This window comes from Vigna radiata, chromosome 7 (assembly GCF_000741045.1).
Source record: "Vigna radiata var. radiata cultivar VC1973A chromosome 7, Vradiata_ver6, whole genome shotgun sequence".
In the NCBI taxonomy this organism is placed as follows: Eukaryota; Viridiplantae; Streptophyta; class Magnoliopsida; order Fabales; family Fabaceae; genus Vigna; species Vigna radiata.
In genome coordinates this window covers 18,629,891-18,657,618 of record NC_028357.1, presented here as the reverse complement: position 1 = coordinate 18,657,618, position 27,728 = coordinate 18,629,891, and the positions used below count along the sequence as shown (strand labels likewise).

Below are 27,728 nucleotides of genomic sequence, written 5' to 3'. Positions count from 1 at the left end.
AAAAAAATATTTTAAAGATTAGAACCAAAGTAAGACAAGAACTTTGTCAAAACTCTAAAAAATATTTCACAAAGGTGATTTCAAATATTTTTCAAAAGTGATTTTACAAAATAACTTAAACTCCTTTTATATAAGAGATGCCACAACCTAGAAGAAGAACAGACACCCATCATTGTTTAAAAACATTAGAAAACTGAAATATAAGAATAAAACTACTTAAACTAAAATTAACTCAACTAACAGGAACCCTGAGCCAACTTCTAAACACATCCTTTTTGTTTAGCCAGTGATTTACATGAGAATCGGGTTTATGCGAGAGGAAACCATTTGGTCTGAGACCAGTTGTTTGTCTCCAAATATCATTGTTGATAATGATATCAACACCTTTGACTCTTGAAGTAATGATTCCATCAACAACTCTCAGATGATGATAGAAGACCCTGACAAGATCAGGAAACCATTTTCCTTTCATTTGCACTAATGTAGTCAAATTTTGTTTCTCAATCCACTCAGGGAACATAAAGCTTTCTTTTTCAAAGAGCCTCAGATCCAGGTGTCTTGGTGGAGAGACTTCTTTTGCAAACCCCATGTGTATTTTCTCTTCAGAAACATTACTACCGATTAAGTCTTCAACAACTATTTCTATGAACAATGCAGTGGAGTTCCCTTTCTCACTTTTTGAAAGATGAGTTTTGGAAGCCATTTTTCAATTTGTTTACTACACCTAGAGTTCAGTCAAGGGTCATTGGAAATGCACAAATATAGTGTGTGCTAGTATAAGAGAAAGTTCAACAATGACATCATAAAGAAAAATGGCGCGAAATAGATTATAGTGAACGTAAGTGACTGAAGATAGGAACATACTTAACTGTATTTATAACATAGTTGACTAAGACATATGAAAAGCAGAGTTCAACCCACAATCAATCAATCAATTTCACAAACAATATAATTAAGTCATCACACAGCAACAACCAATGTAATTTAGCTATAATGCAATAAATTGATACAGATTGTATCAGTTGTAGATTCTCAAGATTTTTGAGGTATTCCAGATCGATCCATCCTTGAGATCACACTGCATCAGCTTTGTATCCTGTAAAACAACTAAGTTTTGGTGTCTGGTACCCATTTGACTTTGGGTCCATGATTGTTAGTTCTTGTTACTTGTTCCTTTGGTTTCTGTTAACACCCTGTCAAATGTACTAGATCGTATCAAGTAATAATAAAATAGTAAGTCCAAGTATCATTTTCCCAAGAGACTCATGGCACTAAACTATTGTGCTTTTGCTTAACCAATCAAGACTATAAAAAACAATATTTTGGGATTTTTGAATATAAAATACTGAAAAATAAACATTAATGCAATTTGATCAATTGCGGTTAAACACAAAAGTGGATGGATAATGTTGATAATATGAGATGGGTTTGTTGCTAGGGTTCATATTCCTCCCAATCACCCTCTTATATCTACTCTTCTTATTTAATTCGCTTATTTATCATATTGTCATGCAAACTTTCTTAGTCTACCCTAAACCCAATCTCTTGGCGAAAATAGCCTATTACTAATTACTGGCTTACTATCTCTAGCCTCCCCTAGTAACTAGAAATGCATGATAAGCGGAAGCAAAATACAATTGATCATCCTACCCCTTATCTCTAGACGGTATTAGCCTAATCAAGCAATTCCCCCTAGTTCATGACATTAGTGTACGTCTACGTATCAATAAAGACAAACAACATGTACCGAATGACTTAAACGATAAAAGCATTAAGCAAAGGTAAGGAACCCAACAATTGATAAAATAAGCATATGCAAGCATATAAAGAAAATAAATTTTTTGATATAAGAGAGCTTAGAGGTTACATCTTTCCCCAGCAACAAATAAGATTAGTCCTCCATCGTCATGGAGAAACTAGGTGAATAATGGAATGAAAGAGATAGAAACCCTAAAAAGAGAAAATGAGAGTTGTCACCATCTTCAAATCTACCCCAAAGGGGTGAAAAGTGTGTTTCTGTGCTTAAGCCATCAAAAGATACATTCTCTATAGTGTCTAGGTCTTTAAATAGGCCCTAAAAATAACAGAAAACAAGTCCAAGTCCAAACAGATCATAAAAATAACATAAAACAGGTTCAAACCCAAACAGATCATAAAAATCGCACAAACTGGCCAAAAACTCGTTCTGTTGACTTTCTTTGCATTCTGGTTGACTTTTTGCACTCTGGTCAACTCTAGTCAACTTTTCAGCATTTTGGTTGACTTTTCTAGTTGACTAGTTGACTTTTCTGCACTTTGTTTGACTTTTCTACACTCCAACCATTTGATAATTCAACCTTTCTTTCAACTCATTCCAAAAACCTACAAAATCAAGGGAATTTAATGATAAAATCATAAAACATGTCCTCAACTCTTTTATTCACAAAACTAAAGAAAAATCATGAGTTAAAGCAAGTTTCTAAGTCAACAAGGGTGCATTTGATATCAAATACTTTTTGAGGAACAATAACATTTCTATAATAACAATTTCTATAATAACAATCTCTAACAGTATGACCAACACAATTACAATAGAAACATGCATTTCTAGCAGGATTACTTAAATCAGTAAATTTCCTAGCATTGGTTCTGTTAGATTGAGCTTTGAATCCTATTCCTTGTTTATTAATAGCTCTGTCAGATGATTTTAAAACAACATCTAAATTGTCTATACCTTGTGATTCAAAATATAATCCCTCGGTGAGATTCAAGTTTGTTTAGAATGAATGTAGGATCTTAGTCTTGGGAGTTATCTTGAAACTCCAATGGTCTTTCATTCTCAAGTATAGAGGATTGAACCATGTCGTGAGGAGTAGCAAGAGGTCTTAGTTTTGGGGGCTTCCAATATGCCTCAATGCCTTTGCAAAGTAGTAGAGTGTTAAGCCCCTAGCAAGTGTACCAGATCGTTATTAAGTAATATAAACGGTAAGACCGAGTATCGTTCTCCCAAAGGACTCTTAGGTCTTATCTTTCATGTAGATTGATTTCATAAGACTTGGAAAGGAAATAATTTTATAGTTGTATGCAAAATGAAAATAGACATGCAAATGCAAGTGAATCAATTGACAAAGAAAAGATATGAATTAATGGAGTTGTTCGGGTTTACAATTTCATCCTTATCCACTCTCTTATATCTACTTTTCTTATTAAATTCGCTTTATTATCAATTGACAAACAAACTTTCTTAGCCTACTCTAAACCCGATCTCTCGGCGAAAAGAGCCTACCACTAATTACTAGTTTACCATCTCTAGTCTCCCTAAGTAATTAACAATGCAATAAATTACAGAAGCAAAAAAAAAAATTGATTGTCCTACCCCTATCTCTAGGCAATATTGCTTAATCAAGGGAATTCCTATCAGTTCATGACTTCCCCGTACGTCTCCGTATCGACAAAGTCAAATATATTCTTATCGAATGAGTTAAACGATAAGAACATAAATCATAGATAAGAAATCCAACACTTGATAATACAAGCATATGAATAAAATAAGGATTTCAATATAAGAGAGTTTCAAAAGGATTACATTGTTCCCCAACAACAAAGGGTTTAGCTCACCATAGGCATGGTGAAACTAGATGGAATTAATGGAAAAGATGAAAGAGTAAACCCTAGATTTGATAAATTGGAGCCTAAGCATCCAAGAAACCACCTTCAAGGAGTGTAGAAGTGCTCTTGATGTCTCTGCTTGCCAAAAGATTACTCTGAAGGTTGCACGGGGGATATTTATAACGCATAAAAGTAACATAATTTAAGCCCAAGCCCAGCATTCCAGCACTCAGCACTTAATTTGACCGCTCAACGGTTTGCATCCAAGTCGCCGACTGCTCAGCGATCCATTCTGCTGCTTAGCGGTTTGCCTCCAAATCGTTGGACGCTCAACGGCACCGTTCAAGCAAGAGATAATGGACTCACTTTCGAAACTGGCGCTCAGCGTTGGAAATAACGTTGAGCAGTTAACTTGACTCTTTTTTTCTTCCGTTTTTTCCTCTTTTCTTGAGTCTAAGTCCTCCCTTCTTCACTTCCATCCTCAAATCTCATCAAGTCCTACAAAACAATGCAAAAACAAGCATAATATCTCTAAAAACAACTTTTGACTCTCTTTTGACTAAACTAAGTGTTTTGCTTGATTCCATGCTCATTCTAAGCCAAAAAAGGTGTGTTTTGATATCAAAATTAAGTGTTAAAATAACAGTTTTTCAACCGTTATCACAGCCCCAAACTCAAAATTTTGCTTGTCCTCAAGCAAAACAAGATGTAACTCAGTTTTCAAACAATCAATACAATGGATTAATACTTTCAAAAACTCTTTCTTCCAAGACAAGTAGTCACTCTCAGCTTATCATAAAAATATCAGTCAAGATGTATAGATGCGTTACTTCCATTAAACTCAATATGGTGTTCAAATAATGAAAATCTTTCCAACAGATGCCATTATCATGAATGACCAATTAACCAAGCACAAATGCAATCATGTATAATTGGAACTACTCCTCACCAAGAAAACTGTTTCACTCAAGCACACAAGTGTATATTGAGGTGACTCATTCTCTCTACTATTACAATGTTACACAAATTAACTTTGCCTTTCATTTAACCACAATCAATCATACTGACAAGCAAGTTATCATCACAAGGACTTTTCATGGCTTATACTAAGGCTGGGCCAAGAAGAACATTGGTTTTTCTGGATCACAAAATTCTTGAGTTAAGAGAGTTATTCAACATTCATAGTTCAAGCACAAACTCTCTTTAATAACCAATCTCACTCATCCCCAACTTTCCCTTTTCTTTGCATTGAGCTTTTCTTCTAATTCTATCTTTTCTGTCTTTTTCATCTTTTCATGTTTTGGTCAACTCATTAGCTCAATGCTTATCTTTTCTTTTTCAACTTTCCCAATAACCCCATACTTGAACCTTTATCAATACCACACAATAATTCTCAACTTAACTCAAGGTAAAGATTTGCAAAAGAGTTTTCTCTTACTGTTTAAGGCTTAGGTTCAAAAAGGTTAGAACACATTGTTCTCTTTTTAATTGGGACGAAACTTTTTGCATTGGCTAAGAAAGGGCTAAATAAAAAATGGCCTTGATGATATGACACATGCAAGAAAGTGATTTAATCATAGAAACTTGGGCAAAGTCATTCATGCTTTCAAAGTAATAGCAAATCATTCAACCAAAAACTCTGGAGTTCAAAACCTCACAAATGCTAATTTCAAGTTCCATTACATAGATACACATCCTGCCTAGTATCATAATCACAATCATATCATCATGCATCTTTTCATATATATTGTGAACCACCACCTGTATATAGCATCTCATACATCATCTCAACATCAATCATATATAAAAGCCTCATCAAGCATACTCATCACAAATCATCATCAACCCATTGCATCAGATATACGTTTTAAACCAAGTACATCACACCTTATTCTAAGAATAGAAGCAAATAAAGCATAAATTAAAAAGAAAGGTTTAGAAACCCAAAATCTTTCTAGCACTCATCAGTAAGTGCAATCCTTACCAACACCCATCAGTAGGTATACCTTACTGGTATCTTTCAGTAGATACCTAAATCTTCTAGCATCCCTCAATAGATGTTATCTTAGTGGCATTCATCAGTAAATGCTGTCAGTGACATCCATCAGTAGATGTCTATTCACCGTCCTCTTTCATAGAAAAATCCATCAGTAGATGTTGTAGAAGCATCCATCAGTAGATGCTATCATCATTGCCATCAGAAGGAGCATTTAACCAAAAAAAACTCAAAAAAAAAAAATCAAATTCACACCACACAAATAATTCAATTAAAAAGAAGAAGTTAGAAACTGGGTTGCCTCCCAGCAAGCGCTCTTTTAACGTCATTAGCTTTACCCGGTAAAGCCCAAACACCCATTAGTAGGTCTTGATTCTCTTTGCTTGATATTCTTTTCTTTTTCTTCTTTCTGCTGAATTTCTTCATAAAGTTGAGAACACCAAGCACTTATTTCCATATATCAATCATAGGAACTTTAATCTCCAATTTCTTGAAGATTTCAATAAAGCACTTAAACTCCTTTTCTTTCTTATGATATTTCTTTTGATGAGGAAGGGGTTTTGCATATGATCTTTTCTTCTTTCCGTTCTTCCTCTTTTTCTTAATCTCCTTTTCTCTCAATTTTCTCTTTTTCTTTTCTCTTATTTTTTATTTATTTTCACACATTTTCTCTTTTTTCCTTTTCTCTCAACCACTTCTTTTTCTTTCTCCTCATCTTTCTCTCCCTCAATCAACTTTTCTGTTTCTTCTTCCTCTACATCTCTCTCTATCTTTTCCTCCTCGACAACCTTATTACTTTCAAAGATAGTGGCTTAACATTCTTCTATAGGGTTAACTTCAATGTTAGCCCCACATTGATTTTTCTCTGTGATCTCCACCCTCTTAGATAGCTGACCAATTTGCGTCTCCAAATTCCTGAAGGTAACTTCATAGCTCTTGGAATTGTACTTCTTCAAAAATTTGTCGAACTTTTCATTAAAGCTTTTGACTTGTTCCATTAAGTTAGTTACCTGATGACAAAGTTGTTGCTCGTCCTCCCATGTTTCTGTTGGTAAAGAGAGTTGTTGCTGCCAGTGATATTTTTGCATCTCTTCCATGCTTCTAGGAGAAGAAAAACTTGTATCCATGTCCTGCAAAAAGAGTTCGTCACTCTTCATATTCTCCTCTACACCATTGACATGGTATATTTCCATATTCATGATCCTCTGAAAAAGTTCGTCAGAATTTGTATTTTTCTTCTCCTTTACACCTTTGACATGGTATATTTCCCTATTTATGATATCCTGACAAAGTTTGTCATAATTTGTGTGCTCCCTGAGTGGAGTAGTTTGTTGCTCAGCAGCTCGCCCAAATTGGCTTTGATCCATGTATGAGTGAGGTTCCCACCAGTGGTTGAAATCATTTTGGTAGAATTGATTGTCCATATAATCAAATTCTTGTCCGAATTGCATCCTGCAAAGATTAGGCACAAAACCCTAGAAAACATTTATTAGAACAAAAATAAAAATAAACATAAAATCAAGTCAAATTTAATCAAATTCACACTACTAGAAAAGTTAAACCACGAGTCCCCGGCAACGGCGCCAAAAACTTGTTAAGCCCCTGACATGTCTACCAGATCGTTATCAAGTAATATAAATGGTAAGACCGAGTATCGTTCTTCCAAAGGACTCTTAGGCCTTATCTTTCATGTAGATTGATTGCATAAGACTTGAAAAAAAAATAACTTTGTAGTTGTATGCAAAACAAAAATAGACATGCAAATGCAAGTGAATCAATTGGCAAAGAAAAGATATGAATTAATGGAGTTGTTAGGGTTTACAATTTCATCCTTATCCACTCTCTCACTACTTTTCTTATTAAATTCGCTTTATTATCAATTGCCATGCAAACTTTCTTAGCCTACTCTAAAACCGATCTCTCAGCAAAAAGAGACTACCACTAATTACTACTTTACCATCTCTAGTCTCCCCAAGTAATTAACAATGCAATAAATTACAGAAGCAAAAACAATTCATCGTCCTACCCCTATCTCTAGGCAATATTGCTTAATCAAGGNAATTCCTATCAGTTCATGACTTTCCTGTACGTCTCCGTATCGACAAGGCAAATATCTTCTTACCGAATGAGTTAAACGATAAGAGCATTAATCATAGATAAGAAACCCAACAATTGATAATACAAACATATGAATAAAATAAGGATTTCAATATAAGAGAGTTCAAAAGGATTACAGTGTTTCCCAACAACAAAGGGTTTAGTTCAGCATAGGCATGGTGAAACTAGATGAAAGTTGAAAAATAGTTATTTTCATATGTCATTTTAGACCAAATTACACCCTTTACTACTTGGAATGAGCTTAGAATCAACCAAAACCCAATAAATGAGTCTGTAGAGAGTCAAAAGCTGTTTTTAGCGATATTATGCTTGTTTTGCATTGTTTTGTAGCATTTCTGAGAAAATGAAGAATGAAGTTGAAGATAAAGGTCGTAGACTCAAGAAAAGAGAAGAAAATTGAAGATTTGAAGAGTCGACATACAGTAATGTCATGAACTGGTGAGTAATTTCTTGATTAAGCAATACCACCTAGGGATAGGGGTAGGACGATCAATTGCTTTTAACTTCTATTCTATAATGTTGTATTAATTGTTAGGGGAGGCTAGGGATAGCAAGCCAGTAATTAGTATTAGGCTCTTTTCGTCGAGGAATCGGGTTAAAGGTAGGCTAAGAAAGTTGCATGACAATTAATTAATCAAGCTAATAATTCAAGAGGAGTAAATAAGAGAGAGCGGATTAGATGAAATTGTAAACCCTCAACAACTCCATTCATCCATTGTTTTCTTCTTGTCATTTGAATCAATCTCTTTTGCATGTTCATATTTTATTTTCACATCCAATTAATTAATTTTTATTTTCAAGTCTTACGATTTTAATTCACGCGAACGATAAGGCCTTTCGAGTCTCTTGGGAAAACGATACTTGGACTTACCATTTATTATTACTTGATACGATTTCGTACGCTTGCCAATCCGTTAACAATCGCCTCCAAGGAGTGTAGAAGTGCTCCGAACGTCTCTATTTGCCAAAAGATTACTTTGAAGGTCGCACTGAGGCTATTTATAATGCATAAAAGTAATAAAATTTAAGCCCGAGCCCAGCATTCCAACGCTCAACGCTTAATTTGACCGCTCAACGATTTGCCTCCAAGTCGTCGACCGCTCAGCGGTCCATTTCGCTGCTCAGCGGTTTGCCTCCAAATCGCTAGACGCTCAGCGGCGTCGTGCAAACGAGAGACAATGGACTCACCTTTGAAACTGGCGCTCAGTGCTGGAAATTGTGCTGAGCGGTTAACTTGACTCTTCTTTTCTTCCCTTTTTCCTCTTTTCTTGAGTCTAAGTCCTCCCTTCTTCACTTCCATCCTCAAATCTCATCAAATCCTACAAAACAATGCAAAAACAAGCATAATATCTCTAAAAACAACTTTTGACTTTCTTTTGACTAAACTAAGTGTTTTGCTTGATTCCATGCTCATTCTAAACCGAAAAGGGTGTGTTTTGATATCAAAGTTAAGTGTTAAAATAACTGTTTTTCAACCGTTATCATAGAGGTCACCACGAGTGCACGACCCGCCATAGCTCGGGAATATCATGTGTATGTTTTGTGCTATTAAATTGTATAGTTTCTTTTATATCTAGCTTACTCTTCTGCTTGTGTTCGTATTTTGTATGTGTGGTGCTTCTCTTTTGCAATGATCATCCGTTGGATGTGAGTAGAGGGAGATGAGGTGTCTCTGGAACAGACTTTGAAGGGTGAGGATGTTGTTGTTTAGTTTAGTTAGGTTGTTTATTTTGTTTATGTATAGTTTTGGAATACTCTATCGTATCTAAAATTTTAAATTCTACAATTATTTTGGATAACCGTAAAATTTATACTCTATAGCTCGGTCTATAATTGTTCTATTATATTATTTTTGTGACTATTATTATATGGTTTATTACTATATTTTGTTGTGATGTTACACGTAGTAAGCAAGCATATATTAGGTCAAAAATCTCAAATTAGTTCGTATATCTAAAGGTTTTCTTATATTTTATATTTGTCATAATTAATTTTCCGTGAAAACATGATCATTTACACATCAAGCATGTACAAGAAACATATACTTAGATTATTATCAAAGAACTGATACTAGCAGGAGGTTGAAGAGGTGACCAAGACAAAATATGTAATGTTTTCTTCATATATAAATTTCATTTACTCTAGAATGTCTTCCATTATCATTGCTACATCGTCATTAATTTAATAAAATATTCTTTATATTTGATGTCATTTTCTCGTTTATTTCATTTCAATCTTTAATTGGACTTAGTCCAAGAATTGATTTCTTCAATTTATTTTAATGTCCATTGAATATTGTAAACCTACTTCTATAAAAGTCCATTCAAAGAATTTGCTTTTAAATCTCAAAAGAATGGTGTGGTCAATGTTACTATTTCTAGGGTCTGGTGCTTCTCATTAGAAAGTAAACTAAAGGCAGGCACATATCAGGATATCTATTTTGTTTTGAAAATTCTGATCTGTGTCTAAAATGTGATGCGAACATGTAATACTATATTATATTTCTGGCATTTGTGCGTCTTTTGTAGTATGAGAAGTTTTGTTTTGGAGTGGACATAACTTTCGAAGGATATATGAAACATATTTCTGTTTAAATATATTGTCTGCTTGAATGGACTTAGTCAAGTATGTTATGTTCATGTAATTAGAGACTGAAAAAGGTTTTGAATTATAATTGTATTTTTATTTTCGATTTAAAAATTAAATTTTATTTTTGGTTTATATATAAATAACTAGTTTCGATTTAGTTTTGTTTAGTTTGATTACTTTTAATATAATTATCTGTGTTTTAAATTCTATAATTTTTTACTATTTTAAATTAGTTTATTTAAAAACATTTAATAGAAGCTAAAAGAATCTACAGAATATAGGAGTTAAAACGATAAGAAAATGTATAATATCTATTTTAAAGAGTAAAACAAAATAAGATGAACATAAAAAGAGATTTTATAAGAATGAAAAGTTGAGTAAACTATTTCTAAAGATCAAAATGAAATATGATCGTTATTTTATGGATTAAAAATATATTTAAAATTATATTACATTTGAATGGTTTTATAATTATCATGTTTTATTTGATGATACTGAAGCATTAGCAGCAATATAATTATTTTGAGAGATATTATTTGTGTAGTAAATTTTACAAAATTGAAAAAATATAGAATGTAATAGAGTGATAAACACCAAATATTATTGCGTAAACGATTAAATAAGTTGTTGCATGAATAATACAAAAGTTCAATTAATAGAAAGAATTACACACTGAATAAATAACAAACTATCGTTCATATATCACTTTTAACAAACAAACAACAAATTATAGATATCCACAATTGAAAATTGATCCAAATGTAAAATTGAGTATTTTACAATCGTCACAAACAATTGTATACATCATGTTAACAGTTACTTCTGAACGATAGCTTCCATGGAATATGTTGATTCCTTTTGTCAAATAGAAATATTGTGACCCAAACTTTAACTTTTCTGTATCTTAGAATCCCAGAAAACAGCATCTCATATACATAATATAGATAGAAAATCCTCATATACATATACATTTACAAATTTGAACAAATAGAATTTTTCTTTTCTTCGTGAGCTTTTGTTCTTTATTTCAAATATAAAACTAAAAGAGTATTCTTAAAAGATTATGTAAAGAAAATAGTGACAAGTTACACAAAATTGATAAAGGTTCTGTATTAATAAATGTACTACTCATCCACTAGATAAGATTACAAAAAATTGATCTGCAAATTGAGATGAAAATGATCGATACCGATTAGATCCACTTAATCATTCGATTAAGTTAAATATGTTAATAATCATGTTTAACAAATCATAATTAGGTTGACTTTAATCAAAAGTTCATCGAAAAAAATCAATATATACAAGTTAAAGGTATGATTATTGGAACTTTTGCGAAACATTTATTACAACATTAATTGTTAAACCATTAAAATATCAAACTAAGTTAAGCATTTGAGTATCTTTAGCAGGTACAATCGATCAGTTGGAATGAATGAACAACAATGAAAAGAGTTTTGTAGTGTCTTTTGTAATAGTTGTGTGTGATTGATAACATGCTTTTGTAATAGTAGTCCGGACGAGTCGGTGTATAATGTAACAAGTCTTGTAGTGTCTTTTGTAATGTTTTGATTGAACTTTGCAATAGTTGTGTGTGATTGATAACATGCTTTTTATACCTAACTCACTCTTGCTTGTTTGTGTTGCTTGTGTATATTCCCTTTTGCAATGATCATCCACTTGGATGTGAGTAGATGTTGTTGAAGAGATCCCCTTGGAGCAAAAACTGGAGAATGCGGATATTGCAGCCTAGTTTCTTAGGAGGTTGTACTTACTTTACCTTACTTTATTTCGATATACTCTAATATTTTATGTCATTTTGAAGTACTTCCTTGCTTTCAAAGGTTTTAATTCTGGAGTTAATTTGGATGACTGTAATCCTTTATTTAATTGTCATTTGACTCTTGATTGTTTTCTAATATTATCTATGAGAACGTCTTTATTTATATACATGTATGCTATATATTTGGGATGTCATATCTATTATTTTCGAAAATAAATGTATTGCCGTATTGTATTCAATACACATATCGTGTGTATATATATATATATATATATATATATATATATTGATATTGATATTGATATTCATACATGACAATGCCTTGATTGATTCTCGAGCTGCAAGAATAAATTAAACTCATTATTTCTCATACTATTCTTCGGCCCGACCTGGGAATCCTAAACGACAATTCTAGTGTAACTATTTACAGCTTCCTGTAAACCGCACTGCCGATGGAACTGAATGCATCTTTCAGATTCCTCATTCCATTTCGCGTTTCTATTTGAAAAGAAGAACTTCTTTTGGTCTTTCAAGAAGAGACAGGACTGTGGCCGCAATGTGCTTTGATGAAAGCCCTGCTTCTTCAATCTGATCCTGGGGTGACCCATGATCAATGTACCTGTCAGGAAGCATCATTGCTCTCCACTGCAGGTAAAACCAAAATGGCTTATTCTTAGAAATGCACAAAATAGGGACGTATCTGAAGGGAATAATAGTCTGAAAATGAAAATCATAGAGAGCGACTTCTCTAAAGAAGAAGGTTTACCTTTAGAGGTCCATCTAGAATACCAGATAAGCTCAAGAATTGAGAAATATGTGATCCAAAACCACCAATAGAACCCTCTTCCACCGTGATCAGTATTTCATGCTCTTTAGCCAGTAGCCTGATGAGATCGGTATCCAAAGGTTTGCAAAACCTAGCATCAGCAACTGTCACATTAACGCCTACTTCTTTAAGCAATTCCGAGGCATGTCTGCATTGTTGAACCACAGAACCATATCCCAAGATAGCAACTCTGCTGCCTTCCATCAGAATTCTGCCTTTTCCGATCTACACGACCAAAACAATTTCAATTCGGTGGCTTAACTATTTAGATAAGATTCAGTATAGGAAATACATGCTAGTCTCTGATTCTCACCTCAAGTGGGGTTCCTTTGTTGTTGAGTGGTAAAGTGGCTCCAATTCCATTTCCCCTAGGAAATCTGAAGCAGCTTGGTCTGTCATCTATAGTTGCTGCTGTTGCAACCATGTGCATCAGCTCAGCTTCATCGGAAGGAGCCATGACCACCATGTTGGGCAGGCAAGCCATGTAGGCGATATCAAAAGCTCCACAATGCGTTGGTCCATCTGCTCCAACCAAACCAGCTCTATCCATGGCAAATCGAACAGGTAGCTTTTGAAGATCAACATCATGGACTACCTAGGTAGACGTAATAAATCACAGTGATGATATTTTCTTATCACAGTTAATAACTCAAATAAATTAGATACACAAGAAATCAGTGACCATATTGACTTACCTGATCATATCCACGTTGCAGGAATGACGAATAAATGGCACAAAAAGGCTTGAGGCCTTCGGCAGCTAACCCAGCAGCAAATGTAACAGCATGTTGTTCGGCTATCCCTACATCAAAACAGCGGTCGGGAAATCTTTTGTGGAAATAATTTAGGCCGGTACCACCACCCATTGCTGCGTGAATGGCCACTACCTTATCCTCTATTTCAGCCTCTTTTATCAAAGACTCAGCAAAGTATTGTGTGTATGAAAGTGTTGAGGATTTTGCCTTAAACTGCTTTCCTGTTTTTGGATCAAACTTTACAACCCCTGAAAATATGAGAAAGGATAAGTGTGTTTTGATTCCAATATTAGTTTTAAATCACGCAAAATATTAACTACCTTGGTAAATAGTTACTCACTTCACTTGGTTTCAGGTTGAGAGATTAAGTATAAAATTGATACTGAGTTAGTAGGTAACTTTTGCATTAGCTCTAAGAACTGATTTCACAATTTCGAGTTTCTCATATTGTTTTATTAAGAAATATTTCTATCTCACCGTGCATTCTATCAGCTGCTTTTTCTGCTGGCGGGTATCCCTTCCCTTTTTCTGTTACAATATGAATTAAAACTGGTCCTGGAGCAGGCATTGATTTAACTTTTTCAAAGATGGTGACCAGATCTTTAATGTTATGACCATCTACAGGACCTATGTAGTATAAACCAAGTTCTTCAAATAATGTAGATCCAGAACCGCTGATCATGCCTCTCGCATACTCATCCATTTTGGCTGCAACCTGGTGTGTTTGTCCTCCAATTTGTTTCGTAATACTCTACAGGAAAAAAATTGGAGTCAAATAAAGGCCACAATGTCATGATCACTGAGATAATGAGGTTGACTGCTAATATGATAAGTTTAAGAGGCTTACTTTTGCAGCTTCTCTGAGTTTGCGGAATTCTGTACTCGCTTGAATTTTGCTCAAAGCACTGCTGAGGGCACCGACAGGACTTGCGGGGCCATCAAGTGTGGCCGTTGGTAAAGAGACTTGCTTGTTGTCATTAAGTACTACTATCATGTTAGAATCAAGGAACCCAGCATTGTTCAGGGCCTCATAAGCTTGGCCTGCTGTCAATGCTCCATCCCCTATCACTGATATGATGCTGTTCTTCTTTCCCAGTAGATCACGTGCAACAGCCATGCCTAGTAAATATTCAGAATTGATGCTCAGTCGGTGAAATAAGTGCTTCTGCACATATGAATATGTATTGATCTTAAAATATAATAATCTCACCAAGACCAGCAGATATGCTTGTAGAACTGTGTCCTACTCCAAAAGCATCATGAGTACTCTCATCCCTTTTAGGAAAACCTGCTAGCCCCGAAGTCTTTCTAATGGTGTGCATCCTGGACCTTCTACCTGTAAGAATCTTGTGTGGGTATGCCTGCAATTTGATTACCTTTTAGAATCACACATAGCACACCCTCCAAACATGGTATAGTGATGGAAAATTGTATTACAGAAGAGAATAAAAAATATAGAACTATAATTTTGTCACGAGCAATAAATTTTGAATTTTCTCTAAATGAAGATTATATTTCTTTTGTTGCTATTTAACTTGTGTTAGAAAAGAAGAAGAAATGAATAAGACGAAAAAATACCTGATGACCAACATCCCATATAATTTTGTCTTCAGGGGTGTCGAAAACATGATGCAAAGCCACTGCTAACTCTACCACTCCCAAGCTTGAACTAAGATGCCCACCAGTGTTTGAGACACTGTGGACAATATCTGCCCTCAGCTCTGCTGCAAGTTGCTCTAGATCCTGACAAATACATTCAATACTTCTAACAAACAAACTAACAAAACTCACAGAAAACAAAAACTTTTGTGTCAGCCACGGACAAGAAATATGCTGTAGGCCTTAACAAATGGATCCTAATTTTTAAACCTGAGTGGACAGATTCTTCATGTGAATTGGGTGGTTGACTGTGTCCAACAATGGTGTTTGAGGTTTCTCTCCTGAGTAATTGATCTTCCAGCCGTCTTTCTCTTTCCTGATAGCAGTCTTCTCGACGTCACCCGAGTCAGGGGCTGAAACTCTCACGCAGAACTGACACACAATTACACATCAGCCATCTTTGCACCATCAGAGAACAAATAATGGTGAAGAAAAGTGATTCCTTATGGAATGAAAAGCCGAACACGAAATAAAGAAAAAAGAAAAACACTGTATGATGTTGACAGAGATGGTGTTTAGTGAGGTTAAATTGTTAGATCAGAAAGAGCACTGTTAGAGAGATGTAAAATTGTACGTATGATTCATTCACCAACCTTTTTTCTGGTATCATAGTATGGAGTTGGGGCTTTGGGTTTGTGGGTTGGGGAGAAAGAATGGTTTGGCTTAACAAAGGTACCAGCATAGAAGGCCATGGCTGTTGAGAGCAGATAGCGAAAGAGGTGATAATTATGAAGCAAAGCTTCCTTCGCGTTGTTCTTGCATTTAAACTGAATTCTGGAACTAGCCTTTATAGGGAGCTTAGTGCATTAACAAACAAAACCAAGCCTCAACAATTCATTTTATTTGGGAAAATAAAACTCACCCCCTAAATAAAATACATCCAATTATTTCTCTGTTTATTTGGCCTAGTGCACTCTGCCTTTGAAATATAAAACATATTATAATTCCTGCCTTAAAATAATTGAAAAATTAATAAGAAAACTTAAATAGGAAGTTTTAAAATTATTCGTAGAAAAAAGTCAATCTGAACATAAGGTCTGCAGAAATGACTGGATCCAGCAGCCAAAGTTATATTTTGTAATCCATTTTCTATTTTTAAAATCTAATCATGTTGATCTTCTGCTCAAGATGTTGAATAATTTGTAAACGTTGAATAGTTACTACCATAGTAGATAAAAAATTATTTTTATTGAGATAAAGGTCGATATTCAGTGTGTTTTAGCTATAGTTAAAAAAATGTAAAAGAAAAGAAAAGAAATTAAAATAAAAACATTTGCAGGATGATTATTATGAGAAAAATTGATATTATTCACATTAAAATTTGTTGATAAAATTACACAAATGAACATAATATTAATATATGCTAGTAAATATCTAATATTTTTAATAAAAATATAATACACTAATGAACACAATGCTAAGAATTTAAAATAATATACCATTTATAAATTCTCAAAACTCAAAATTATACGAATTTATAAAATCTAACATGTTATTTGAGTTTAGGAAAAATGGGTTTTTCAGATAAATTTATTGAGTAATTTTGTAGTATAATAGTAAAGAATAATTACTGCTATTCATATATTAGTAAAAAAGAGTGATGATTCATTGTATTGTTTGTTTAGATAGTAAATAAATATAATGTAGGTGATGAAGAAAAAAAATGTAAGTAAATGATCTAAAAAGACAAAAGTTATATGATAAAAAAAAATATAGAGTAGAAGATTTAAAAATAGAAATCATGTAAAGATGAAACAAAAGTTTCATTATTGGATATGGAAACACGAATAAATATACTCTTTTACTTCAAAATATAGAAATGAGATAATGAAACTTATATACTGTTCTTAGTTGTCATCCTTGCATAGAGATTAAAATATTAATTAAATTTTATTAAAATTAAATTTTTATATTAATTGCAACATTAAAATTATTTATTGATATATTTATTATGGAAATAATAATAGATAAAATAAAATCATAAATAATAAAAAAATATTTATTATATAAAACTGTAATACATAAAACCACTTAAAGGCACCGCTGGCACCATTAGGCCATGGATAATTTAGGAACATACATGCGTCATAATAACAAAAATTATCATTTTAATATCTGCACTATATCTATACATAAGTCGTTTTGTTTCTGTACATAGTTTCTTATTAATTTTACTTTTTAATTAATCGCTATTTTAAACTAAGATAATTATGTTTTTGTTTTTATCTTTTATAAATTCGTTAATCTAAATTTAATTATTTTATAAATCAAAATAATTGTTACCATTTTCTCTTTTTAATAATTAATTTTTTAAATTCAAAAAGTTATTTACAGTAAAAATTTATTTTATAATAAAAATTATATAAACTATTTATTTTATAATTATTTTATAATTATTTTTAATAAAAATCATTTTACAATTTAGTAAATTTTTGCTAAAACATTGTTTGTCCAAGGATAATGCTTAAGTGTGAACACTTATATCAATGTCATCATTACGCATAGTGCAGGCTATAGACTGTTGTATGAATTAAATACGTTTTACTATGTTGAATTTTAATTAATGAACCGTCTAAAGTTTTGCACTTACAGTACACAAAAATTAAATTTGAAATGATAAACTAAGAAAATTTTGAAAATTATAAAAGAAGATAAATTAAGAACACTTAAATACTTACATTGTTAGTACTAAATGTTTTACTTTAGATAAATGAAAATTAAATGCATGAAAATTTTATATATGAGGGGAAGTTATGTTAATACAAAAGTAAAACTCATCCTTACTGTTAGTATTTATATTCAATAGGATCAATAAAATATTAATAATCTTAAATTTCAATTTCTCCAACGAAATGAAATAATTATATTAATTTATAGTAGGAGTAGAATATTAACATGGTATATCTTAAATATTTGTTTTGAAATATATACATATTATTACAAAATGAGTTTTGATGTTTGTTATTTTCCACCTTAACATATTTTTAAATTTTAACATCAAAGTGGGAGACAGTGGGAGACATTAGAAGAAAAAAAAAGAGACAATTGGCATCAAAAATCAATGATATCCTATGTCTAACACTATTCAGTGTCAAAATATAACTATAAAATCAATATAAATATATATATATATATATATATATATATATATATATATATATATATAAGTTTTTATATGAAGAGTAATATTACATTGATTTAAAAAACATAATAGGGTTTCTAAAAAACTAACATAAAAACAAATATTCTAAGTCTATTGGAATATCTTCATTTACATAAACCATTAAAGTAATCATTACAAATAAGAAGAAACACAGACAAACACACATAAAAGAAAAATAGGTTAATGTACCAAAAAGAGCAATCATACATTATTAATAGAGATATTAACATACATAGACATTCATTCAACAAATCTTAAAACATGTAATCATTCATTTTAGACTTTCATGAGAAGTTTTGCAATCGGAACAACTGTACATTCACAGATATTGTAGCACATAGAAAAGCAGACTCACAGGCCAAAAGAGAAAAGACAAAGAAAATACCTTGAGAAAAGAAAAGTATGTTTCACTATGTATGTGTATTGTCTCTATACAAAAAGGGAGATGAGTCTTTATATAGAAGAGGATAAAACAAAAATAAACAGAACTAAAGAAGTAACTAAAGAAACTAAAAGTAGTTATACATTTATTGTATAAGGAAATTCAGATTCAATGAAAATAACATTTCGAGAAATTTAATATCATGGGTGGTAAGATCATAGGTAATGTATCCTTTTATAGTGGGATGTAGACTAAGAAATAGGCTAGGCTTGGAATGAGGATCAAGTTTCTACCTATTAGCTTGAATGCTAACATAACAAAGACAACCAAAAACTTTTAATCTAGAAAAGTCAAAATCTTTTTGATATAACATGTCATGTGGTGAGTTATTATTGAGAAAAGGGGTAGGCATAATTTTAATACGGAGAGCAACATAGTTAAGGGCATAGGTCTAGAAATGAATGGGAGTTTTGGAATGAAAAAGTAAAGCTCTAGTTACATTTAAAAGATGTTGATGTTTCCTCTCAAGTATACCATTTTGTTGAGGGGTTCCAATGCAAGATGTTTGATGAATAATGCCTTCTGAATTAAACAAATTTGTCATAGCAAACTCATTGCCATTATCAGACCTAGTGGTCTTGATGATGACTTTGAATTGGTTTTTACCATATGCAATGAAATGAACAATATGTTGGCCAATTTCATATTTTTTTTTCATTAAGTGAATCCAAGTGTATCTAGTATAATCATCTACTATGCTTAGAAAATATCTATGAGAGTGTATGAAGGATTAGAGCAAGGTCCCCAAATATCAATGTGAATAAGATCAAAAGCATTTAAGGTATGAGAAGTACTATGAGGAAAGGGGAGCCTTTTCTATTTAGCAGTATGATGTTAACACCCTGGCAAGTGCACCCGATCGTATCAAGTAATAATTGAACAGTAAGCCCAGATATCGTTTCCCAAGGGACTCACGACACTAAACTGTTGTGCTTTTGCTTAACCAATCAAGACTATAAAAACAATATTTTGGGGTTTTTAAATATAAAGTGCGGAAAAATAAACATGAATGCAATTTGATCAATTGAGGTTAAACACAAAAGTGGATGCATGATTTTGATAATATGCGATGGCTTTGTTGTTAGGGTTTAGATTTCACCTAATGACTCTCATATATCTACTATTCTTATTTAATTCGCTTTATTATCAATGTCCATGCAACTTTCTAAATTACTCTAAACTTGATTCCTCGGCGAAGAAAGTCTATTACCAATTATTAGTTTACCATTCATAGTCTCCCTGGTAATTACTAATGCATTAATTTCAAAAGCTTAAAACAATTGATCGTCCTACTCCTATTCCTAGGTAGTATTTCATAATCAAGAGAATTCTTATCAGTTCTAGATTTCTCCGTACGTTCCCGTATCGACAAAATCAAATATCATAACACCGAATGAGTTAAACGATGTATGCATTAACCTTAGAGAAGAAAACCCAAACAATTGATAATACAAGCATATGAATAAAATAAGAATTTCAATATAAGAGAGTTTAGAGGTTTCATCTCCCCAACAACAAATAAGATTAGTTCTCCATCGTCTTGGAAGAACTAGATGTACAATGGAATGAAAGAGATAGAAACCCTAAAAGGGAGAAAAGGAGAGCTGTCACCACCTCCAAATCTAACCCCAAAGGAGTGAAAAGTGTGTTTCTGTGCCTAGGCCATCAAAAGATACATTCTCTAAGACGTTTTGGCCTTTATAAAGGGCATAAAAATAACAAAAAATGAGTCCAGGCCCAAAACAAATCATAAAAATAACAGAAAAACAGGCCCACGTCCATGCAAATAAAGCTCAACACTCAAACCACCGCTCAATTATAGGTGCGGCACCCAGAATCACCCCTCAACGGTGCCCAGGCATCAAAACAGTGAAAATTGGTCCCGAAGCTGGCGTTCAGCGCTACCTTTTCTGCATTCTGGTCAACTCTGGTCAACTTTTCAGCATTCTGGTTGACTGGTTGACTTTTCTACATTCTGTTTGAATTTTCTACACGATAACTCCTTGATACTTCAACCCTTCTTTCAAATCATTCCAATAACCTACAAAATCAAGGGAATTTATTGATAAAATCATAAAACATGTTCTCAACTCTCTTATTCACAAAACTAAAGTAAAATCATGAGTCAAAGCAAGTTTCTAAGTCAACAAGGGTGCCTTTGATATCAAAATTAAGTATAAAAATAACGGTTTTTCAACCGTTATCATATGACATGCATTACAATTATCAGTTCTTGAGTCTATGTAGCTATATTTTTGTCTTAAAATTTCTAATCTGCTATCAAATAAATGGCCTATGCGATTGTGCCAACTATTTTTACATGCTGATTGTTAACACCCTGGCAAGCGTACTAGATCGTATCAAGTAATAAATAAATGGTAAGTCCGAGTATCGTTTTTCCAAGAGACTCTGTGGCCTAAACGTTCATGTGAATTAATTACATATGACTTGAAAGAATAATCATTTGATGTTGTAATGCAAAAACGAAATTAAACATGTAAATGCAAAAACTGAACCAATTGACAGATAAAGATATGGGTGAATGAAGTTGTTGGGGTTTACGGTTTCATCCTGATCCACCCTCCTATATCTACTATTCCTATTATATTCAACTTTATTATCAATGTTCATGAAACTTTCTAATTTACTTTAAACCCGACCTCTCGGCGAAAAGAGCTTATTACCATAATTACTAATTTATTATCTCTAGTCTCCATAGCAATTACTAATGCATTAATGACAGAAGCTTAAAGCAATTGACCGTCCTATTCCTATCTCTGGGCAATATTTCATAATTAAGAGAATTCTTCTGATGGCAATGCTCTAGCTAGGACAAGCCAAATCTAGAAGCAACCAAGCCATGTACTCAAGATGCTCATGGTTTTGATGATGGTTTGCAGAATGATGGTGGATGAAGATGGAAGGCTCACGGTTTTGGTGTGTTTAATGGTGAAGGATAAAGTGTTTTAGGGTTCTCTAAGAGAGGTTGGGCCAACTCTTGGAGGAAGGTGGCTAGAGGAGGCCACTTGGGTTGCTTTAGCCTAGGGTGACCTTAGAAGAGGTTGTTGACTCACTGGCAAGTGTACCAAATCGTGCAAGTAATATAATCGGTAATACCCGATATCGTTCTTCCCAAGAGACTCGAAAGGTGTTTATCGTTCGTGTGAATCAAAATCGTAAGACTTGTAAAGAAAGAATTAATTGTTGTAGATGCAAAGACGGAAAATAAACATGCAATGTGATGATTCAATTGACGAAAAAGGCTATGGATGAATGGAGTTGTTGGGGGTTGATAATTTCATCTTAATCACTCCCTCTTATCTAATCCTCTTGTTTAATCTGCTAAATTATCTAATTGTTATGCAAAACTTTCTTGGCCTACCCTTAACCCGATCCCTCGGCGAAAAGAGCCTATTACTAATTACCAGCTTGCTATCCCTAGCCTCCCCTAGCAATTAATAACGCATTAAGAACAGAAGCAAAAACAATTGATCGTCCTACCCCCTATCCCTAGGTTGGTATTGCTTAATCAAGGAATTTCTCACCAGTTCATGACAGTGTTGTACATTCCCGTATCAATAGAGACAAACAACAGTTATCGAATGAGTTAAACGACAAAAGCATTAACCGCAGATGAGAACCCAACAATTGATAATCAAAGCATATGAAGAATCATATAAATAAACAAGAGTTTCAAAAGATTACATTGTTTTCCCCAACAACAAAAGGGTTTAGTTCACATTGTCATGGTGAACCTAGATGAAAATAATCGAAGAATGGAAAAGCAAACCCTAGATAAGATGAAAAGGAGCCTAAGCATCCAAGAGATCCTCTCTAGAGAGTGAAAATTAGGTCTGGCCGCCCACTTCTGTCAAAAGAATGAGAATGAAATCGTGACAGGGCTATATATAGCTGAGGAGCGTCACAGAAAACAGGCCCAGGCCCAGCGGACAACCGCCCGACGACACACTTATGCTACCCGGCGGTTTGCCCCTAATCGTGCCACCGCCCGGCGGCAGGGGGCCACCGCTCGGCGGTTTGCCTCTAATCGCAAATCCGCCCAGCGCTCACGCTAGGTTCCTTCTCCTCGCCTTGGACCGCCCAGCGGTGAACTTTGTCGCCGGGCAGTTTCTTGACTCTTCTTTTCTTCAATTTTCTTCCTTAATCTTGAGTCTAAGACCTTCATCTTCAATCCCAATCTTCACTTTCATCAAAATCACTACAAAANAATGCAAAACAAGCATAATATCGCTGAAAACAACTTTTGACTCTCGACTGACTCATTTATTGAGTTTTACTTGATTCTAAGCTCATTCTAAGTCTTAAAGGGTGTAATTTGGTCTAAATTGACATATGAAAATAACTGTTTTTCAACCGTTATCAGAGGTTGTGTGCACAAAATGGCAGCATAACTTTACTATAATTTCCAAGGTGATTACATGATTGAGAACACCTCTATTTATAAGAAAAGGTGTCTCAAAATGGGCTGAAACTTTAACCTAAAAGAGCTACCTTNGTTGTCTTGGANAGCAAGNAGAAATCCTCTCTAATAAGAGAGAGACAAGTGGCAAAAATCCTCTCAAATGAGAGAGTGAAATGTGGCCACTACCTATGGAAAAACTCTCCATTCCTAGAGTGACACATGGCCACTAACTAGGAGGAAAACTCTCCAATGGGAAGCCTCCACATCTCTAGGACGAAATCTTGCTCCCTTGTCCTCCAAGCTTAGCCAAAATGTTGACCCCTTGGTCAACACACCCATTTTGGACATCCAAGCATAGTCAACTTTGGGCCTTGACCCTTTGTTGACTTGTTTGGTCAAAATCCTATTCTACTTGGCCCAAAATACAAGGCCCAATTTAAATCCTATACTACTAGGCCCACAATACAAAGCCCAAATAAAATCTAGACTGCTTGGCCCATAATACAAAGCCTAAATAAAATCTAGACTACTTGGCCTAAAATATAAGGCCCAAAATTATTCTAACTTTACTAAATCTTCACGATGGCTTTAGATGGCCTAAGGGAAAGAGTATAGGTCCATCTTCCATAGATGTCTCTAACTCTTCATGAATGTGCTAGGTCATGGCAAGGGGTATCCCATCATTCCCTCCCTCTTGAAAAGGATTTGCCCTCAAATCTTCAACATGGGCTAAAGGAAACTTCCTTTTCTTCATAATCTTTAAATTTTCCTTAGTTTTCCACTAGGGTCAAATACCCATTTTATAACACCAGTTAGAACAAGTGTCATAATAGTGAGTATGTGAAGGATGTAGCTCCCAATAATCATACACCTTAAATCAAGTGAATGATTAAGGTCTTTGAAAGTAAGAGCATTTTTGTTGAAAATTGTATTTTCCACACAATGATGCTTTGGGTCTTTTCTTGCCATGCTTTTAGAGGAAGATGGCAAGGAGACCTTTACACTTTTACTTAAGCTTTTGGCCCTTAACATCATAATTTTTTTGTTGGGGCATTCATGATATTTGTGCACAATGCTTTGACACTTAGACCAAAATGTGTCTTTTATTTTCTTTTTACTTTCTTCTCTTTCTCTTTCTTTTTCTATTTTCTTTGTCATTTGTGCTTGATCCTCTTCCACTTGAGAAGGTGTGAGAGGATGAAGTACAAACTTCTTTTTATTGTGAGTGATGATTATTTTATTAGTGTGGCGATTATGTAGAGATTCTCTATCAAAAAGCCAAGGCCTTCCTAATAAAATGTGACAAGCATCCATAGGAGCTATATCACATAGCACACTATCTTCATAATTCCCTATGGATAGCTTGACCATCACTTGTTGATTAAGTTCGAATTCCTTGTCCTCATTGATCCATTGAAGTTTATAAGATTGAGGATGAGGAAAAGTAGCTAATCCAAGCTTTTTAACCAACCTAGTGCTACAAGAATTTGAACATGAGTCATTATCCACAATAAGGGAACATTTTTTGTCTAAGATTTTACATTTAGTGTGGAAGATGTTATCTTTTTGTGTGTGCTCTTGTGAACCAGGTTGATTATGGAGAACCCTTCTTATCATAAGAAGTTCTCCCTCACAAGGATGGGCACCCTCACTTGGGATTTCTTCTTCTTTCTTTGCACCATTTCTCTCACTCTCACTCTCACTTTCCTCATTTTGGCTACTATATAAATCAATACCCCTTAACATCATGGTCTTTTTGGTGGGACATTGTGATGCAATGTGACCTCTACCAAGAAACTTGAAACACTTAATTTCACTAGTGTGAGTGTGATATGATGTTCCCACCCTTGGCCTCTCTTCTTTCTCTTCTCTCTTCTCCCTCCCTAGATTTCTAAAGGGTTCTTCTTCTACCACTTGCTTACCCTCCCTCTTGTAGTCTTTCTTAACACTAAAGTTAGAGTGGAAAACTTTCAAACCTTTTCTTAAGAGTTGTTGCTCTACCTTAATGAAAATTTGTACCAAGTCATTTAAGTCTTAGTAGTGCAACAATTCCACTCTATCCCTAATTTCAAGATTAAGACCACTTAGAAACCTAGAGATGGTGGTCTCTTCTTCCTCCCTAATTCCCGCACTCAACATGTAGAGCTCCATCTTTTGCTTATAGCTCTCTATACTCATGTCTCTACCTCATAATGTGTGAGTCGAGTTGGAGTTTTAGAACTCCTCCTTGTATGACTCCTACTTCTCTTTATTTCCTCTTGGGCTTTTCGTTGTTTCTCATTAAGGACTTTAAGTTCTTCTTCCAACTTAGCAAGATACTGTTCTCTTTCAATTCTTTCTTTTTCTTTGAGAAGAGTTTCTTGCCTTTGCCAAATTTTAAGTGACTTTAGCTCTTTTGCTAAATTTTTCAAAGTGGGTTTTACATCCTCACCAGAGTCACTTCCAATTTCAAAGGAATTAGTCTTAGACATCCTTAAAGGTTTTCAAAAAGATGCAATGCAAGAAACAAAATACTTAAATTTCAAAGAAAGTTCCTTAAGAGACTTAAGGAGGCAAAAGACACCCAAGTTCACTTCCAGGAAAGGGAGGTGAATCACAATGGATTGCTTAAATACCAAGCCTTTCCTAGTCGAAGTTTACCTTAGGCACTCTTGAACCAAATTTCTCAAAGGGAACTAAAGTTGAAATTAAAGTTGACACACACTAAGCTATCACAATTAAAGAAAGCAAATAAACTAGCTATGCGACCTAATGATTAAGTTAGAAGAACTTTGGTTCCTCCAACCAACCAACTAAAAACGAATTTTACTATGAAATAAAGGTTCTTGTTAGGAGATGGGATTGAGCAGCAAAGACACCCCCAAGACACCTAACAAGGCCGTGAATTACAAGAGAAAAAAAAGAAAGATTACAAAGCCAAAAAAAAAAAAAAGAACAAAAATTTACAACCAAATCAAAGCTTCCTCCCAAAGTGTTTCTCTCATTTCTTTTTGGCTACCACTCTAGACTTCAAGCTCTCTTTGGGTCTCCGCCACTTAGAAGGCTACCTCTAAGATATTGGATCATCTCACAAAGAGAACCTACACCACACAAAGTAACCAAAGCCGAAATTTTGCAAGAAGAAACAAGGGATAAAAGCAATAAAAAGGTCCAAAAACAAGAAAGGCTTTGCAAAAGGAATTTAATTATGACAAAATTAAGAAATCCAAGAAGACAAACAAGAAATTAAAGGTTAAGAAACAAAGGTTAGCACTCAAAAGAAATCCTAATGAAAGGTGCTAGAATAGATTCACAAAACAAAAACTACTAGAAGAAAAGTGGGTGGTTCTTGTCTTTTGGCAACTTTGAGCAAATGGGGCACTAAGGCCACTCTTTTAGCATCATAGCCAAGACTTTTAGCCACTGGAAAGTGAATATAAATACCCAAAACAGTGAGCAAAACACCTTCCAAAACAGATTGCACAAAAACAATGGTAGTGTTCTAAGCACACAATATTTTTTCAGCACTTTTTAGGCTCTCTTGTGGTACTCTTTTGAGGCCTTTTGCTTGAAAGCTTTTAGCACTTATTTTTCTACTCTTTTAAGGTGCAAAATAAGACCACCACACATTTGGAACAGAGGTGATTTATTGGTTTTAAAAGCCACAAAGACAAGAAACACAAAATAGAAGAGAATCCTACTAGAATAAAAAATGGAGTTGAAAACTAGAAACATCAATAGGGAATTTTTTTTAAGAGCTTGCCAATGATATGGCAAGTATGAACACAAAAAATCAAAGATAAGACCCTCAAATAGTTGTATATGGTGCAGTTTTGCAAACTATGTTATATATTTTTTTTTATGATTTTTCAAAGTTACTAGATAAAATTGACAAGAAAAGAACTACACATGACTCTAGACAAACATGGATGGATTAAAAAATTAAAATAACTCAATCAATGAAATGTACCAAATATAAATCAATAAAAGACCCAAAACAACAGTAAGGAATGACTCAAAAAAAGAAAAGACACAAAACAGTAACCAAAACTAACAAAAGATAACTTAGAAAATGCTAATGACAACATTCTGGTAGCATTGACCTTTGCTCAGTGTTTTACTCATAACTTTCTCTAAAGGTGTCTAAATGAATTGATTTTTTTTTGTTTGAAACTAGACTCAAAGGGCTTTCATTTGAGTATTTCTACGAATTTTTTGGACAAATGGGCTAGATGCAGTTTAAGTTTCAAAATCGTCCCAGTTTACTGCCAGAAAAAAAATGATAGATAGAAAAAAAAACACAAGACAAGTAAGGAAAACATTAAACAACAATTAAATAACAAAGGATCATAACCAAGAAACTTATCTCTTTAAAAAAAACACAACAAGACAAGTAAGGAAAACATTAAA

The 27,728-nt window shown here is 33.7% G+C and overlaps 1 protein-coding gene across 1 annotated transcript; it reads right to left on the bottom strand.

The window, feature by feature from the left end:
- Positions 1–12,569: 12,569 nt before the first annotated feature.
- Positions 12,570–16,106, bottom strand: LOC106765732 (1-deoxy-D-xylulose-5-phosphate synthase 1, chloroplastic). Its single transcript, XM_014650447.2, has 10 exons — positions 15,905–16,106; positions 15,522–15,683; positions 15,231–15,395; positions 14,863–15,013; positions 14,500–14,771; positions 14,130–14,403; positions 13,593–13,900; positions 13,211–13,492; positions 12,838–13,122; positions 12,570–12,716 (listed from the first exon to the last, which is right to left on the bottom strand). The coding sequence occupies exons 1-10, from the start codon at positions 16,001–16,003 to the stop codon at positions 12,570–12,572; spliced, it is 2,145 nt and encodes a 714-aa protein (XP_014505933.1). The 5' UTR covers positions 16,004–16,106.
- Between the last annotated feature and the right edge of the window lie 11,622 nt (positions 16,107–27,728).